At 51.4% G+C, this 17,426-nt stretch overlaps 2 protein-coding genes across 11 annotated transcripts in view; both read right to left on the reverse strand.

Annotated features, from left to right (window-relative positions):
- The window catches only part of CCDC180 (coiled-coil domain containing 180), a 65,995-nt gene extending 51,178 nt beyond the window's left edge, over positions 1 to 14,817 (reverse strand). For all 10 annotated transcript variants that reach the window (XR_006820781.1, XR_006820783.1, XR_006820782.1 and 7 more), the window contains exons 1-9: positions 14,507 to 14,817; positions 13,047 to 13,237; positions 9,573 to 9,661; positions 8,430 to 8,542; positions 7,521 to 7,649; positions 7,308 to 7,418; positions 7,090 to 7,185; positions 4,706 to 4,869; positions 3,199 to 3,318 (exon numbers count right to left, since the gene is read on the reverse strand). Coding sequence is in view for 7 of the 10 variants with exons in the window: in XM_046022675.1 (XP_045878631.1) it covers positions 3,199 to 3,318; positions 4,706 to 4,869; positions 7,090 to 7,185; positions 7,308 to 7,418; positions 7,521 to 7,649; positions 8,430 to 8,542; positions 9,573 to 9,661; positions 13,047 to 13,237; positions 14,507 to 14,617 (1,124 nt within the window). In the remaining 3 variants the exon portion in view is untranslated. The remainder of the gene's footprint in view (positions 1 to 3,198; positions 3,319 to 4,705; positions 4,870 to 7,089; positions 7,186 to 7,307; positions 7,419 to 7,520; positions 7,650 to 8,429; positions 8,543 to 9,572; positions 9,662 to 13,046; positions 13,238 to 14,506) is intronic.
- LOC123952947 (stimulated by retinoic acid gene 6 protein-like) overlaps positions 14,811 to 17,426 on the reverse strand; it is a 57,578-nt gene continuing 54,962 nt past the window's right edge. Inside the window, exon 20 of the transcript XR_006820784.1 lies at positions 14,811 to 14,896. The gene's annotated coding sequence lies outside the window, so the exon portion shown is untranslated. The remainder of the gene's footprint in view (positions 14,897 to 17,426) is intronic.

Here is a 17,426-nt window from a genome sequence, read left to right on the forward strand (position 1 = left end):
ATAAAATCTTAAAAAAAAAAATATTCTCTCTCTCCCTCTCCCCACCCACTCCCTACCTCACGCACATGTGTGCTCTCGCTCTCCCCTCACCCCCCCCCAAAAAAAGAAAAGAAGAAGGAGGAGGAAGAAAAGAAACTGAATTTTCTTTTTTTTTTTTTTTTTAAGATTTTATTTATTTATTTGAGAGAGAGAGAGATCACAAGTAGGCAGAGAGGCAGGCAGAGAGAGAGGAGGAAGCAGGCTCCCCGCGGAGCAGAAAGCCTGATGCGGGGCTCGATCCCAGGACCCCGAGATCATGACCTGAGCCGAAGGCAGCGGCTTAATCCACTGAGCCACCCAGGCGCCCCCAAGAAACTGAATTTTCTTAATGGAAAAAAAACAAATGGTTTACATGACTGGACAAAGGAAGCCTACTTGCCCACTTCTAGGAACCTAATTCGAGATAACAATATAAATGCATACAAAGTTTATGCATTAAGACATGCTTAATAGTACTCAAAGATCATAAACAAACTTCATATCCAACAACTGGATTCTGTCTAAATAAAACACAGTGCATTCTCTTCTGAAGTCACTGAAGATCGTGTGAAAGACTGAAAAACTGGCCAATAACCTTAGCTGCTCCCCTCAGTCTATTTCTCCACCCCTGGGCTGGGCCAGGCCAGGCCATGTGATTTGCTTTAGCCAATGAGGCGTTAGCAAATGAGACCACGTGGAAAAACTTGAATTCTCCCCTTTCTCTTTCTGGTTGCAGGTATCTCCGCCTCTCCTACCAAAGAAGCCTCAGCTGTTCCAGTCCAGGCTCCAGACATGGGAGTGGGGCCATTCTAGACCACCTAGCCTCAGCCTGGCCAGCCCAGGCCAGGGAAACATCCTGTGGGAAAAGACCCACAGAATGGTGAGAAACAACTTGTTGTTTTAAGCCACTAAATTTGGGGTGGTGTTTAATGGTGTGGAAAGATGCATACAACGAGGACCATATAACATATTGTCCAAACCAGGACATCTTTGACAATGAAGAGAGGGAGTCTATTAATGATTATACCAGGACAAGACGTGTAACCCAGGATGGCCTTGGGCACCCTACTTATGGTGGGATGGTAAAGAGCAAAAGATTAGTCCGAGACTTGCACTGCATATCTCAAGTCTAAACATTATACTAAGAGCAGTACTGTGTCCTGGATTGGATCCTGGGACAGAAAAAGGACAGTGGCAGAGAACTGGTGAAATCTGAAAACATCTGGTGCCTAGTTAACGGGAATGCGTGAGTTAATTTCTTAGTTTTGTATTTAAGATAACAATAGTATGGGAAACTGGGTCTACAGGAATTCTATGCACTATCTTTTTAAGTTTTCTGTAAGTCTAACATCACTCCAAAATAAAAATTGAATTTTAAAAAATATTTTTAAATTATATGCACATATGCTTATCAGATCCAAGAAAATCCACAGAAATACTCCCAGGACTTTGGAAAACTCTCTCTTGGGAGCCCTGGGAATCTTATCAAGACCCCCCAGCCCTGTGACATCAGTGCCCACAAGCCTGCAGAGGGCCTCTGCATGAGCAGAGAAATAAGGTCCAGGCCTCTGGGGTTTCAGGAGTAAGGCCTGGAGCTATGGGAGGATGGGGTATGGAATCCCATATGAGGTACTCCTTGAGATAGCTCCTTGGGCTTGACGAGAAGGCACCCTACCTTCCCAGCAGGGGCCAGAAGCACCAGGAAATGCATTTCCCTGCCTGTCTTTGGCCCTGTCTCTCCCTTCACTCAGGCAGGTAGCCAGCCTATGTGTTCACAGCCTATGTGCAGGATATGGCAAGGTAGAAAAGACAGCAGCCTAGAAATCTTTCTGGACCTTATCTCAAAATCTAAGTTTTCAGGGGAGCCTAGAGCACTGGGGAGGGGAAACCTTGGCAGGAGTGGGCTGAGAGCCCAGGGGAGGGGAGCTGGGCTGGCAGCTGAGGACCCAGGGTTCTCTCCTCACCCAACAGAAGGGGGCTGGGGACAGGGGCGGACAGAGAGGATGGCTGCCTGGCAGGGGCAGCCTGGGTCCTCCTTCCTGGTGAAAGGCTGGGGGGCAGCTGTAAGACCCAGGTACCAGGAGAAAAACAGCTCCCTGGGTGTGAGGCCACAGGGGCACAGAGTAGCCTCAAGATTCCTGCAGCCAGCTGTCTAGAGGTGAGGGCAGCTGCCCCAAGGCAACTGGGTGGATCAAATACAGAGGAACAGACCCCTTCACATGGCTTCACGTGGGGAATCATGGCTTCACCTCAATGGCTACAACCCCGAGAAAGACCTGAGTTTGGCCCGGTTTCATAAACAGGGACTCAGTCAGAAAAAGTGGAGTTACAGAAAACAAGAAAAGCGCTTTATCTTGTGCGGAGATATTTATCCACCTTGTTAATTTTGCACCAGCATGGAAAAGTGCCGGCCTAGGGAGACTGTGTGAGGTTCTAATGGTCACTGACACCTGAGGAGAACTTCGGCTCTGTGGTGGGGAGATAAGCAGGGCTCCCACGCAGGGGTGGGAGGGCCCAAGGCACACAGGAAGAGGAGGAGTGTCTCCCAGCACATGAAGTGTCTCCACTGTCTGGACCACGCAGGCTCCATCCTGCTGCTGAGAGGGGATGCTACAGGATCCCTGGGCAGTGGGCTTCCAGGGTCTAGCACATTCACTATGTGCCTCACCAAACAGCTTATTATGGGGTCAGAGCAGGGTGAGCCCAGGGCTGAGGGGCGTGGCCCCAGCCTCTGACAGGTTCCCCATCTGGTGGCAGCAGCCTCTTCACGGACCTCAAGCTCCAGCCTCAGATGCTCCCATTCACCCTCCCAACTGTGAGGCTGATGGAGCCATCTGTTCCCCACCAGCTCTCAGGAGAAAGTCCAGCCCTTGAACCTGCCCCCTCCCTCCCGACTCAGCCCGCACCCCCCCACACCCGCCACTGCCTCCTTCCAAGTTTTTTGGCACAGTCACACTAAACTTGTCTCCCCAGCAAATACACCCTGTTCTTTGTTGCCACTAGGGCTGGAATGCCCCCAGAACGCAGGCCCAGGCTGCCAGCACAGGACTAGGGAAGAAAGAAATGGCCTGGCTTGGGGGGTGCTCTAGGAGAATGGTCAGTGCAGAGGACTGTGCCTGCCTCCCCAACAGCACCCTTCACTGGAGCCTCCCCCTCCCCCACCCCCCCCCCGCAGCGTACCAGATGGTGCAGAGATGCTCCAACCGCTTTTGCTGGAGGGCTTTCTGGTCCTTCAGCATGCTCTCCAACTCCTTCTTCACACCTGGAGGAGCCTGGATCCTCTCACTGGCCATGAACTCACTGCGGATCCAGATGCATTGGCACCATGGGGAGGAGGGGGGGCGCAGGACAGAAGGGAGAGAGGGGATGAGACCCATGGTGAGAACATTCTGAATCTAAGTACCCTTACACCCTCCAGCTGCTTCCTCCCCACTGAGGGCCTCTGGGACAATGAAGAAAGGAGGGAGGGTGGAAGGCGAGAGAGAAGAACTAGAGGGCCACCAGGGAGGTTCTGGCACTAAGAGCATGTGACCAGCAGGCACAGATATAGGTGTGGGTTCTGACTGCTGCCTGCCAGCTCTGTGACCTTGGGCAAGTCCCTCCCCTCCTCTGAATCTGTTTCCTTTTCTGTAATAGACCTTATGAAGAGTACCTTCCTTGCCTGACACTTATAAGGGCCCAATAAGATAATGCAAGCAAAGCCCCTCTGACCATGCCGGGCTCAGGGAAAATGCCCAATAAATGTTAGCTCCTGTCATCACTGTTGATGATTATTGACATCTGTAACGATCTCCAGGCCCAGACCCAGACCACTCACTTTCCATATAGCATCTTGATCATTCGTGAAACCCTAACACTGGCCCATCATTGTGTCTGCTTTGGAGACAAAGGCTCTGAGACGTTCAAGTGCTTGATCAAGGTCACAGGGAAAGTACAGGTGGATCCAGGTCTCAGTACTCCTCCCTGGTGTCAGACTCTGGTGTTCTCCAACGGGAAATTCAGGTGTACAGATGGGCCTCCCAGCTGCAGATGCACCGTGCAGACAGACAGGCAGACAGACAGGCAGACATTCTTTGCCATCCTCAGATGTCTTGGTCCAACAAGCAAAAAAAAGCCTTGCTTGTTGGCCAGAAGCCTCAGGATCTTTGTGTCTGTATTAACAAAAGGGCCACCTGGCGGCAGAAGCCTGGAGATGGGCCCTCTCCCTCCCTCCCTGAGGTGAAACTTCCTACCAGAGGGCAGGAAGTACCAAAGCCTGAGGGACCCTCATTCTCCCTAGTCCAGTAACACAGGGTTATGTGTAGCAGTAGTGTGGAAATTGGGCAGATAATCAGACGGATGTTTTCAAACAATTTGTACCGGGCTCAGAAAATGCTTATGTGATCATGTTTATGGAGAAAATTAAGATACATATGCAGTGTGGGTCTAAAAAATCTTGGGAGGAAATATACCAAAATATCAGCTGTGCTTCTCCCCGTGCTGAGAGATTAGTGGTGATTTTTAATTTCTTCTTTCTCCTTTGATCTACTGAGACTTGAAAAGAAAAGAAGCACGTATTTTCCACCCCAGAAGAACAGCAGACCTCTGGAGTCCCGACAGAAAAGGGAGGGCGAGGGCCACAGGCCTACTGTGCCGGCCTCCCAGGGGGGCTAGGGAAGGGCTGTGGGCAGGGCGGGCAGCCACGGACCTGAAACTCTGCACCAGGGCCTGCTTCTTGAGATCCTTCCAGGCGTTCACCAGGTTCTGCCAGCAGCGGTGGCTGTGGAGCTCCTGCTGCAGCGTGGCCTCCATGAGGTTGATGAACAGCTGGGCGATGGCCCTCCGGTTGCCCAGTAGGGCTTGGTTTATAACCTGTGATATAGGCAGGCAGGTTTTGCATGAGGCGGGGGCTCTCCAGGCTCAGAACAAGGCTCAGTTGGAGAGGGATGATGGGAAGAGGGGCCAGGTGAGTGGCAGGCAGAGGGCCTTGGGCCCAGTAAGGCCAAGGAGGACAGTGATAGCATCTGAGGGGCACTGAGGGGTCACTGGGCACTCAACAAAGTTGCCTGGGGCTGAGCGGCCATGGACAGGGACAGGGATCTTTCCCGAAGGCTTACCTATGAACCCTGACTTAACTATGTACCCTCAACCCAGCCCCAAGACCATATCAGATTGTTGAAGAAGCTGATTTTAGGTCACTGGGGAAAAGCACTCTCATGGGCTCTTAGTGTTTAATTGTTTTGTTTTGTTTTTAATAAATTTGTTCCAAAAGCAGAGTGCTCGTGCCAACAGGGATCCATCACATATGGTTATGATGGGAATGAAGACCCAATTACCAAATGAGGCCAGATCTAGAACATTCGTCCTCAGTCCTCCCAGTGAACCTCCCCTGGGCATTCTTGGTAAGGCAGTGGGGACAATTCCTCATTGTGTGGCACTGTTCTGCTACTTAGTAGCCTGCCCCCTTTATGAGAGCAGTCTCCTCCATGCCCCCGAGGGGTGCGACAGCCAAGTATCTCCACAGCTGCCCAAAGCCCTCATGGCAGCGCCTCCCTGGGGCAAGGGTGGGAACCTGCCAAACTCAACGGGTAGAAATTCTAGTAATAATTTTCACCAGAATCTGAGGTTTGTTGCCAGCTAGACTTCCTAGCTGGGGAGCACTGGCAGGTTTTTCCTCAACCTCTAATTCTGCAGCCATAATCTGAAGATGAGGCTACTGGCAGCATAGGGATTTTGTGAAATTACATGAGATAAATGCACATGGAGTCAGGAGCAAGTGCAGCTGTCCTAATGAGTAAAGTAAGTATGTGGAAGTCAAACAACGAAACATCCCCGGGACGCTGCTAACTCTGACTCCCCCCCCCCCCCCCGCCCCACAACAGATCAAATGGATAAAAGTTAGGGACTTTTGCTTATTTCAAATGACCGGGGCCACCGCTGAGCCATCTTTTACCCCACCTCCCCCCAACAAGCATTGGTATTTAAGGATCGTGACCCCCATTTTATGGACAGGGAGTTCCAGGTGCTGGAGCAGAGTGATGTCGGGAGCTTGCGTGTCTGGGTGGCGGAGAGGGAGGTGTGCCTGCTCCCTGTCTGTGGATCGTCCGGGACTCCCGCTCACTGCTGGGAGGCCCCGCTTTCTGCACAGGGCCTAGAAGCCCGTGTAGGCAAAACGTGCCCCTGAGCAGCCAGAGGAAGCAACAACATGCATGGACACAGAGCGTGCAGTGCTAAGTGAAATAAGTCAGACAGAGAAAGACAAATATAGATCTGACTCATGTCAAACTGAAGAAACAAAACAAACAAAAAGACCAAAAAACCCAGACTCTATATAGAGAACTGGTGGTCACCGGAGGGAAGGTGGGGGGGGGGTGGGTGAAACAGGTGAAGGGTATCAAAAGCACTCTTGTCATGAGCACTGAGTAATATACAGGTGTGTTGGGTCACTGTACCATACACCTGAGACTCCCAGAGCACTGTGTGTTACTTATACTGGAAGAAAATACATACTTACATACACAAGTGCCCTTTCACGTGGCGAAGGAGTCAGGCTTAACTCTGACTTTGGAGGCATTATGAACAACCTTGAATTTCTTGTTTTCTACACCCAAAGAAAGCAGCTGCACAAGGGTGGAATGCGGACAGAGCCAGGAGGCAGGCATGGTTTAACAACAGACACTGAGAGCCAGCAGGAAGGCAGACGAGAACCACCAGAAAAACAGAGCAGGCTGGAGTCACTTAGGAGGGCACAAACCACCCAGAGAGCAGGACCGTCCATCATCTAGCACCTACGACACTGCATAAGGGAGGCTAAGACCAGGCCCAGATCTGCTCAGAAAACCATCAGTGCTCAAACCAGTGACCCTGTGCTAGGTCACTGGGATTAAGACAGCAGGGATGGGTGCCATGTACTTTAGAAAGATTTCTGTTGAAAATACTTAACCAAAACCCTGGTTCTGAACCCAAGTGACGAACCCGAGTTACTGGAAATGTGACCTACAGAAAACCACTGTTCCTGAGATACCGGGCTTGGGGCATCCTCAGGTCCCACTCCACCTCTGGGCCGAACCCCTGCACGTGCAGACCACTCACCATGGCCTCCTTGTTTATCATCCTGTACACATCAGGTTGCATAAGGTAGGAAGTCTTCTCTATGATTTCCGCATACTTCTTCAGCACACTTTTGAGCTAGAAACAACAAGGTGCCATCGTTAGCAACTGTCTTCTCTTGGAGCCCTAAAAGGATACAGACGAGGCCTCATAAATCCCACAGGTGGAAATCACCACGAGTCCACATGCAGCCAACTCACTTTATCTGCCCGAGAGAACTCAGCCTTGTACAGGGCCTCATCCAGCTCCTTGATGCCCTGCTTCTGGAACTGGAACTTCTCAGCCACCTGATCCCACAGCTCCAGCAGGGTCTAGGCCGAGAAGCCTGAGTCAGGCTGGAAGGACAGACAGGCTGGGAGGGAAGGAGCAGGACCCAGGTGGGGTGGGCCTGGCCACAGGGGACCCCTCCCTACTTCGATGGTGTGGTCTTCGAGGTCGGTGTTGCTTTCCACCTTCTTGAAGAGTTGGTTGATGTCTTCAGCTGACTCAGCCAACTGTTTCATAAGAAGCATTCCTGGCTCCAAGATGAAAGGTTCCATCTCCTAAAACAGGCCAGTAGGGCCACCATGGCTGTGGGGTCAATGCCACCTGAGAGCCCGGCCCTCCCCCGCCCCCCCTGGGGCCTGTGCTGTGGAAGTGCCAACTGTGGTCCTGCCTCAAAACTGATAACCATTCCCTAGACCTAAGCGGCTGGGATTTACGAGTCCGCTCACAGCCAGAGCACAAGGACCTGGCCTCATGCCAGGGGCTCCACTCTGCACTGAGCCCTCGTCCTTGTCCTCAGACTCTTGGGCTCCTCATCACAGCCCCTGGAGTAGGTGCTGACATCGGGCCTGGCCCATGGCTGGGGGTCGACAAATAGTCATTAAAGAAGTGTCCAGGGCAAGAATCCCGAGCTTACTTCTGATGAGGAAACTGAGGCTCGGTTGTGCTGTATGACCAAAGCCACAGAGCCACAGGCTAAAGTAGAGCTCGGGGACAGCTGGGACAGGTGAGTGAAGTGACGGCGGGCAGGGGGTAGGAAGACCAGACCTCCCTCCACCCCCGCAAGCAGGACTGAGCAGGGAGCTCAGGGCTGGACTTTGGCCTCAGCCCTAGAGTCCAGTTCCCACCTGGCCCCTTACGTGCCAAGTCAGGCAAGACTTTCTGGGCCTCACCTGTAGACTAGGAGAAACAACAGCACCCGACTTAGCTGTGCGCATGCCAAGCACTCATCATCAGCCACTCAGACATGGCTTTTCTGACTCTGTCTACACCACTGGAGAGCCACTCAGGACCCCTGAGCTGGGAGTGGGGTGGAGGGGAGAGGGGAGGACTCTCACCATCCCAATCTGGGCGATCTCCTTCTTAAAGTTCCCCAGAGCACTCTCGTAGCCCCGCCTCTGGGAGTCCATTCCCTTGGTGCCCAGGGTGGGGGTGCAGGGCCTCTCGGGAACTGGGGGAGAACAACGGAGGTGAGGAGGCGGCCCTCAGAGCTTCCAAGCAAGGGGATAGCGCCCAAGAGAAGTCAGCAAGGCAGAAAGTGCCCTGGTTCAGGAGATGGACCCCCAAACCAAACCACAGGGTCAGAGGTTTAAGGAAAAACAGAAAAGACAAAGTGATCCCTAAGTGCTGTAAGGACTGAAGTTGTCATCCACAGTTAAATGCCAGAGAAAGTTTCCAAATGGGACATATAGAACAGGACCAGTTATGTTTGTTAAAAAGTTTTATAGAAGCACATACGTACACAAGTAAGAGTAACCCACACTTATATAGCACTTACCACCTTCTAGGCATTGTTCTAACTCAACTACCAGTCCTGAAGATGCCAAGAGGCAGTCGTATTTTTTTAGTCCCATTTACGTAAAAAGTAAGGAGGGTCAGGCATGGGAGGTAAAGAACAAACACGGGCAGTGGCTGAGCAGAGGTTTGGCTGCAGAGTGCCAGAGCAGAGCAGAGCAGAGTGGCTCTGAGTGCCTGCCCCGTGCTAGGCTGTCCCCTGAGTCTATGGGGGAACCTAGACACCGGACGCCCCATGTGGTTTCACGGTGGGGGCCATTCTTGGGAGAAGGCAGTGCTATTGCAAAGGGAGAGTTTTTACTTTCTGCTTATCTCCTTCGTTTTTCTACTGTAAGCATATATTAGGGGGTGTCTGTTATAAGTTTGTACCCCACGTTGGGTGTAGAGATTACTTACAGTGAGCATGTATTATTTTTTAATCATGAGGAAAAAGACCCTTCCTCCATCGTATGAAGGAAGACAAGGTAGATTAAAATCCTCTTGTGAAATTGCAGTAAAGTCAGCCTGTTACCAACTGATTTTCATCGGGACATGCCGAGTGTGCACAGCCCCTCACCCCCTCGCCCCCTCCCCAGCCCCCTGTATTGAGGAGAAGGCCCAGGGGAGGAGGCTGAGGGGAGGAGGCTGAGGGAAGGAGGCTGAGGGGAGAAAGCCAGGCCTGCCCTTGCGATTGGACAGAAGCTCACCGATGGTGTCCATGAGGCCCCGGACCTCTCGGGCAGCAATGGTGCTCTCGCTTTCTTCAGCTCTTTTCTTCTTGATTATTTCCTTTTCCCTGAGGCACAAGCAGAGGAAACAGTAAACCCTCAGCCCCCTCCCCCATACCAAGGCAGCTCTGGCACACAAGGGAGTCCTCAGAGGGACTGTGGGCATCAGTAATAACCCAGGCTCACCCCATCCCCGACAGCCCTGAGGCCATGCCAGTCTCCCCACGGACATCTGCAGCCAGCAGGCACCATGGTCCCCAGACAAGAAATCAGGGACATGGGGCGCCTGGGTGGCTCAGTCGGTTCAATGTCTGCCTTTGGCTTAGGTCATGATCCCAGAGTCTGGTTCAGTGGACAGCCTGCTTCTTCTTCTGCCCCTCACCCTGCTCATGCATTCTCTCTCTCTCAAATAAATAAATAAAATCTTAAAGAAAAAAAAAAAAGAAATCAGGGTCTACTTCTGCTCTGGCTGCAAACCAAGTGTGGGGAGTAGGCAACAGCCACTTCCACACGGGGACACTGAGGACCAGAAAGGGCATGACCAGCCTGGGAAAGTCAGGCCGGGGCTAAGCATTCAGCATTTGCTCCTTCGGCAACCCATCCTATGAGGCATTTGTGGAGAAAGGAGCTTAGAGAAGTCACTGTGTGAAGCAGAGCTGAGACTCCCAGACCCACATGTATGAGGCCAAGGTCCATAGTCCGTGGGGTTTGGGTGTGGGAGGAGAAAGCTGAGACCCCGGGACAAACTATCTCAGCAGGGAGGAGGAAGGTAGCTGAGCAGGACCTTAGCTTTGGAATAAAATCCCTGGGTGCACTGTCCACAGGACAAAGCAGCACAGAAATGCAACATACCTCGATGACACCTGCCATTCCTCAGGGACCCCACAAGTGTGGTGGTTTCTAGTTGTTTCTCACGCAGTCCTCACTGCAACCTTACCAGCGAGGAACACTGCAGAACCAGGGCTGACCCTGCAGACGTGGGTATTTCAACCTCGTCAACCAGATGCCCATGGGAGCCCAGGTGCTCAGACTAAAGGAATGCTGATGGCTCTGGCTTCTCGGCCACTTGACCCAAGGACTCATTTTATACTGGTGTTGATCTATCCCTACCTTGGGCTCCCCTTCCACTCACCAGAGGCCCTGCCCTGGGTGAAGGAACACACAAATTGGCTGGCTTTGCCTGGCTGAATTTTCAAGAAGGGGACAAAGCTGGCGAAGAGATGCCAATGCTGAGTTAATGACCCTAGTCATAGGAGGGTGGCAGATCCTGGCAGGTTACAAACACATCTTTCTTCCTGCCACAGACCATAGGGAGTTGTCCTCTGGATCTGCATTCAGGGCAGAGCTGGCTTTGTCTGTCCGTCCCAGGAAGCAAGCACAGCACAATGCCAGCACCCTCCATGAGAAGTGCCTTTCCTAGAACCTAGATGTCCATCAACAGATGAATGGATAAAGAAGATGTGGTATATTTATACAATGGACTACTATGCAGACATCAAAAGAAATGAAATCTTGCCATTTGCGACGATGTGGATGGAACTAGAGGGTATTATGCTCAGTGAAATAAATCAATCGGAAAAAGACAACTATCATATGATCTCCCTGATATGAGGAAGTGGAGATGCAACATGGGAAGCTTGGGGGGTAGGAAACGAATAAATGAAACAAGATGGGATCGGGAGGGAGACGAACCATAAGAGACTCTTAATCTCACAAAACAAACTGAGGGTTGCTGGGGGGAGGGCAGTAGGGAGAGGGTGATTGGGTTATGGACATTGGGGAGGGTATGTGCTGTGGTGAGTGCTGTGAAGTGTGTAAACCTGGCAATTCACAGACCTGTACCCCTGGGGCTAATAATACATTATACGTTAATTAAAAATAAACAAATAAATAAAAGAAGTGCCTTTCCTAAAACACTGTCCTGTGGGGGCTAAGAGCTCCTAACTGATGTGGTTATTGGGATAATGGGTGGTCCTAGGCTAAACCCTGGGGAAGAGGGGAACTTTGGGAGGCACAAGGACTCTCAGGTCAGCTGAGAGGGGGCTTAGACCCTGTGGGAGTCAGAGTCATAGGCAGGCTCCAAGACCGTCCACCTGGGAAGTAGGGGTAGCATCAGCAGGGCCCTGCCATCTGTGCCTCTGGACCCCTGCACCGGGCATCAGCACTGACTTCCAGCCTGGGCTTGGGTGCCCAGTCCAGGGCTTGGGTTTGCCCCTCTGGAGGTAGTTAAGGGTGCTGAGGGTCAGAAGCTCCAGGGAGATTTCCCTGGGAAAAGTCAAAGGTAGGTCGGGGCAGAGACTGTTACCCAGCATCGGGTCAATCTCCACCCCAAGGCAGGTGAAAGGGAAAACAAGGGTAGATCCAGAAAGACTGACTTCCCCTTCAGGGTCCCAGGCCCAAGAAGGGTTTGTGACTTGTGCCAGCTTGCAGCGTGCGAAGGTCAGCTCCTGCTACGTTCTCCCCAGCGCCCCAGTGAGGTAGATGCAGCCTCTCCATTTCCTTTTCTTTCCTTTTTCTCTGCTTGAGGAGTCTGAGCTCAGGGAGCTGAAATGGCCTGCTCGGGAATCTCAAGTTCAACTTCTAAGCATGGAGGTTCAGAAGGAACTCCCCGTCTCCCGGCCCCAATACCACATGTGCCCATCTCAGGGAATGGCACCTCGACGGTCCACGCGAGCACTCAAGCCACAGACCCAGCACTCTCAGGAGCCCTCTCCTCCTGTCCAATCCACCACCTCATCTGGGGCGCGGGGGCGGGGGGTGGTTCTGCTTCCAAAATAAATGCGAAGTCCGCTACTCTCTGGCCCGCAGCCCCACCAGACTTCTAGTGACAGCGGCAGCCTCCTCCCCGGCCTCCCAGCCTCTTGGCTGGCCTCCCACACTGTGCCCACAGCGGCCAGAAGACCTTCAGAAGGCAGGTCAGTTGCTGACTTCAGCAGGCCCAAATCCTGACTTTAGTGCAGGCCTCTCCTAGCCTCCTCTCCCGCCCCTCTGCCCCAGGCCCACAGACTCCTTAGGTCTTCTGGAGAGAACCAAACCCTTCCCACCTCAGAGGCTTGCCCCCTGCCTCCCTCCTCTCGGTCTCAACTGAGGCCTCTCCTCAGGGACTTTCTTCACTTCTGCGCCACTGCTTGTCCTCTGGGTTGGAGCCTTCCTACCTCTGAGGAGACTTGCTTATTTTTACTATCAAGGCCTCAAGTTCCAGGAGGGTGGGCTCCCAAACCGAGTACCTGGCCCTAGGCTCTCAATCAATCACTCCTGACATGGGGGTTGGGGAGGGGAGGAAAAGGAAGGGAGAGAGCAGCACAGAGACCTGCAAAGTACCTCTTTCAGAGGAGGTACCTGGGACTCCATTCCTATCTGGCACTCGTCTAGTGTGAGATCTTTCTGAGTTTTCAAAGACTCTGACCCCACCCCCCAAGCATATGGTGGTGCAGTGTGGACCACAGGACTTACCTGTAGAGAACAGGGTTTTCTGTGACCCAGTCATTGGGTAGGCTATGTGCCCATTTCCGCTGCCGGAAAGACATCATCTCTCCTTCAGGAATATCCATCTTCTTCATCAAGGGCTTCCTGCCATTCTTGGGGGTCACAGACCGTTCCAAGGCATGCTTCCTGGAGGCTGCCAGAGAGCGGACCAGCTGTGCCTGAGGCCACAAAAGATCCCAGTGGTGGGTCAGAAGAAGTCGGCTCCTCAGCACCCTGGCCTGACCCCGCAGTCTTGTAAGGTCACAGGCGAACTTGCCAGCGGGAAGGCACTTTGCTCGGGGGCCTTCAACCCCACGGTACGAACCACACATGCTCCTAAAACATTCAGCCGTCTAGAAACATATCTCTTAAGAAATTTCAGTGAGGGCTAAGATGCTTATCCCAGCATCTTTTATAATCATAAGGAATTAGAAAAATGGGACTATCCAGTGACAAGAGACTGGCTGAGTAAACTTGGTATGTCCCTTCAGTGGACTGTTAAGCATTTATTAAGAATTTATTAAGAATCTGACCTACAAAGGACTTTTTATGGCACAGGGAAATGCTTACAAAAAAACATAAAACATATCAAGTAAAAGCCTAAATTAAAAATTATAACCAAAATTATACATGATCTCAAAATTTTAGTATATGTGCTGCCGAAGCGAGCACTATGATCTCAAAATTTTAAACTTAACAGAAAGATGACCCAGAGAACGTGTGCTAACTCTTAAGAAATGGTGTGTTGCTTCCGGGAGTGGGATCATGTGAGTCATTTGATTCTTTGGTTTCCTTATACTTGTATAATTTCCAAGCCTTCTACAGAGAGCATTATTCAGGGCTCAAAGTAGGAAGGAAAATCCCTTTTAAATAAGCAGTACAGTTTAAATAAGCAGTACAGTAAGATATTGTTCTTGTCTGTGCAGTTTTTATAGACAATAAGGCAATTCAAGCAACCTATCAAGAGGTTGTCAAGAGGGTGTTGCTTTAATACATGATGGGAGGTCGGAGATGAACAACTAGGCAGCCTCTCAACATCCTGAAGTACATGACTGCCCCTTGACCTGGGGAAGGTCTACGTGATACTGCTAACAGGGAAAAGGCAGGTTTCAAGACACTGGTATAGAATCAAACCCATTTTTACATAGAAAAGCTAGAAATCCTTTTCTGCATAGAAAAATGTCCCAAGATATTCATTGGTTAATTCTGGCTATTTCTGAATAATTTAAGATTAAATTAAATTAAATTAAAATCTTAATGTAAATTTTTTAATTTTCAAGAACAGATATTCTAATTTTGTCTTCCTATGTTTTAAGAACCAGTAAGAATTATTTTTAAATCGAAGCAATTTCAAACCCTTATTTCATTGGATTCCGAGGCAAAAAAGCCTTCAGAGGGAGGGAAGCTTGGGGAGGAGAGGGAAGGGGGTGACAGAGGGACCGACCTACCTCAGCCTCGAAGATCTGCTGGTAGAGTTTCCCGCTGGGAACCTGGGTCACCTTCCCCACCGAGGACATCTTGGCTTGACCGCTGGCTGAACACCCCTGTTGGGAATTCATTGTCCGGGAATCCTATCTGGGGTTTGGTCTCCACTCCGAGGGAGGCTGAGAAACTGACGCCCCCACCTCCAGGGCAAGTCGTCCGCTTAGGACAAGGCCCACCCAAGCAACACATGCTACTGCTCTGAGAGAAAGCCTGGGGCCCCTCTCAGACATCAGGGTTTTCATTTTAAACAAAAAGAGGAAAGGGGGGGGAAGCAAAAAGGAAACAAACCTCAGGTAAGGACAGAACTCACGGAGAAGGCTGACTCTTCCAGCCGTGCAGAGTGCAAACCCGAACTTTGGGGTCAAAGAATAATAATAAATGGTTATTGTTTTGTGCTTCACTGTCCCAAGCTCTCCTGGGAAAAGTCAACATGCCCAAGGCGTGGGTTTGGATTTCAGCCTGGATTTGAACCCCCAACCTGGAGCTGACCAGGGTTCAAGGACCCCTGACTCCCCCCTCCACTACTCCCCACCACAAGTGGACACAAGGAGGTGGTGGTGGAGGGAGGGAGCAACCTGACTCTGGCTACGCTAATTAGGCACCTACTGTGTGCAGAGAAGACCCAGCAGGCTCCTCTCACGCCACCAACCCTGCCAGCCTACAGAGGAGAGGGTGCTGGGGGCAGTCCCCGGCCATCCCCTCTAACCCGGCCGACGGAGGGAGGCCCTGCGCCCCGGGGCCTGACGTCCCACCTGCAAGAAGGCACCACTCAGGTCAGCCAGGGCCCTTCCAGGCTCAACTGCGACTGGACGCACTTGGTCACCAAGGCAACGCAGAGGGGCGGGAGTCCCGCTAGCCCCGCCCTCACTTCCTTTCGGAGGTGGGAGGAGATTGCCCAGAACAACGGGAGCTCTCCACCCAGAGCCGTGAAACTGCTGGGAACCCATTCCCTCCCTGCCAGTTTTCCCTGCCAGTTTCTCCTCAGCGCGAGAGGGAGCTTCGGAGCTCTCAGGAGCGTCCAGAGCCGCACGCACACTAACTCTAACTCCGAGCCATGGTAGTCAAGAAAAACCTCTGCTGGCAATAGCACAGTGCTTGGCTCTAAGTAAGAAGCTGAACGCATCTCTAAAAAAGACCAGCTCTTTCTCAGAGTACGTGGTTGAAGGGCTCCGAATTCAGGCCTCAGGCTTGTATGGAATTATGATGAAAGACGATTTTCTAGGACTCTGAGTTCCATTCATCCTCCCCACCACTGCTTCATAACCTCCTAAAATACCGCCCGGACCTGCCCTCTCTCCCGCTCAGGAGTCCACACCCGACCCCCCACCCCCCAATCTGGAGCCCCTGCCAAACTCTGTCTTAGATGACCACAGAGGCCCCGAAGTCTGGTTCGCACCTTGCCCCTCCCTGCTTCAGCAAGCTCTCCACTCTGCGCATGCCCCTGCCCCCTGCCTGCCCACCCACCCCCAGCCAGGCCTTCCTCAGCCTTCTCTGCAGGCAGCCTTCTATCTCCCCACATCCCAGAGCTAGCCAGTCTTCCACCACCAGGGACAAATGTCCCAGCCACTTAACGTTCCTCAAACCCTGTCCCTGCTCCTTTCGCCCTGTTGGTGGCTGACAAAGACAGGAGCACAGAACATGCCAAAGTAGGTGTTTCCTGAAGGGCAGGTTACATCTCACTAATTTTGACGCAGCTTCACTTCCCCTTCACACCGTGTCTTGCACATGATTCGGACACAGTGAATGTTCCCTGGGTGAATGCACGACTAGCTGGAATGTTCTGGTCTCACCCTCCTAGAGTTTGTCTCCTTCCCACCCAGCCAGCCAGAGTCCAGACCGGACACTACCTGACGTTATCACTGAACCTGCCTTGAAGGTTTCCTATGTTTTGTGAGGTACCCAACTTCCCAGAAAATCCCTCCCATCGGTAGAGATCTCTGTTCCAATTGCTAGTAAATGTGCCCTAGGACAACTTCCTACAAGTGATCATTCCATCCAGACTAGTTTCAGAAATTAAGAAACAGTGAGTAGAAAACCCTTTTATTCCCCTTCTTTGGCACTGGGTTTCCAAATATTATGTTACAAATATTGTAACGAAAGGTTGGACTAATTTTAGCTGCAAAAAGAGAAAAGTGTAGATAACTGAGGGAGAGGGGGGAAACAGTCAAAACTAGGAAATGTGGGAGCATCTGCATGGCTCAGTCAGTTAAGCATCCGACTCTGATTTCGGCTGCGGTCATAATCTCAGGGTCGTGAATCAAGCCCCGTTTTGTTCTCTGTGATGGAGCCTGCTTAGGATTCTCTCTCTCCCCCACCCACTCCCCACCCCAAAACAGGAAATGTGCAGGGATGATTTACAGTCATCCATACTCTGTCTTGTCCTAGGACACCCTGTTGGCTTGACACTTGCACATCAAAACCGGTGTTTTCCCTCTCCGGATGTATTCTGGATCCTAGTTTCTGGCACATCTATAATTTGGGAGTTGTTTTTTTTTTAATGTATATGAATAGAAATATGTAGGCATGGATATATCAGGTACAGTGATTTGTTCTGAGTAAGCAACACACTTACTGTATAAAACAGGAAAAGTATTCCAGGAAGAACATAAAAATAACCCATAGTCTCACCACTGAGAATTTATCTCCTGAGTCTGGGCCTTTGTGTTTGAGTTTGGATCAAACATGGAAATTTGTGTTTGGCTTCTAGATGCCATTTCTATTGCCCTTCCAACTCCACAATGTGATATCCAGAAGATTAAACAGCCAGAGATCACCAGGTCAGTCCCTACCCCATGTGAGAGGTGGGCAGGAAGCAAGAGACAGGGAATGGGGCTTAGTGAAGTCAAGCCTTTGAACTTTTTCTGCACCTTACCATCATATCTC

This window comes from Meles meles, chromosome 11 (assembly GCF_922984935.1).
Source record: "Meles meles chromosome 11, mMelMel3.1 paternal haplotype, whole genome shotgun sequence".
Lineage (NCBI taxonomy): Eukaryota > Metazoa > Chordata > Mammalia > Carnivora > Mustelidae > Meles > Meles meles.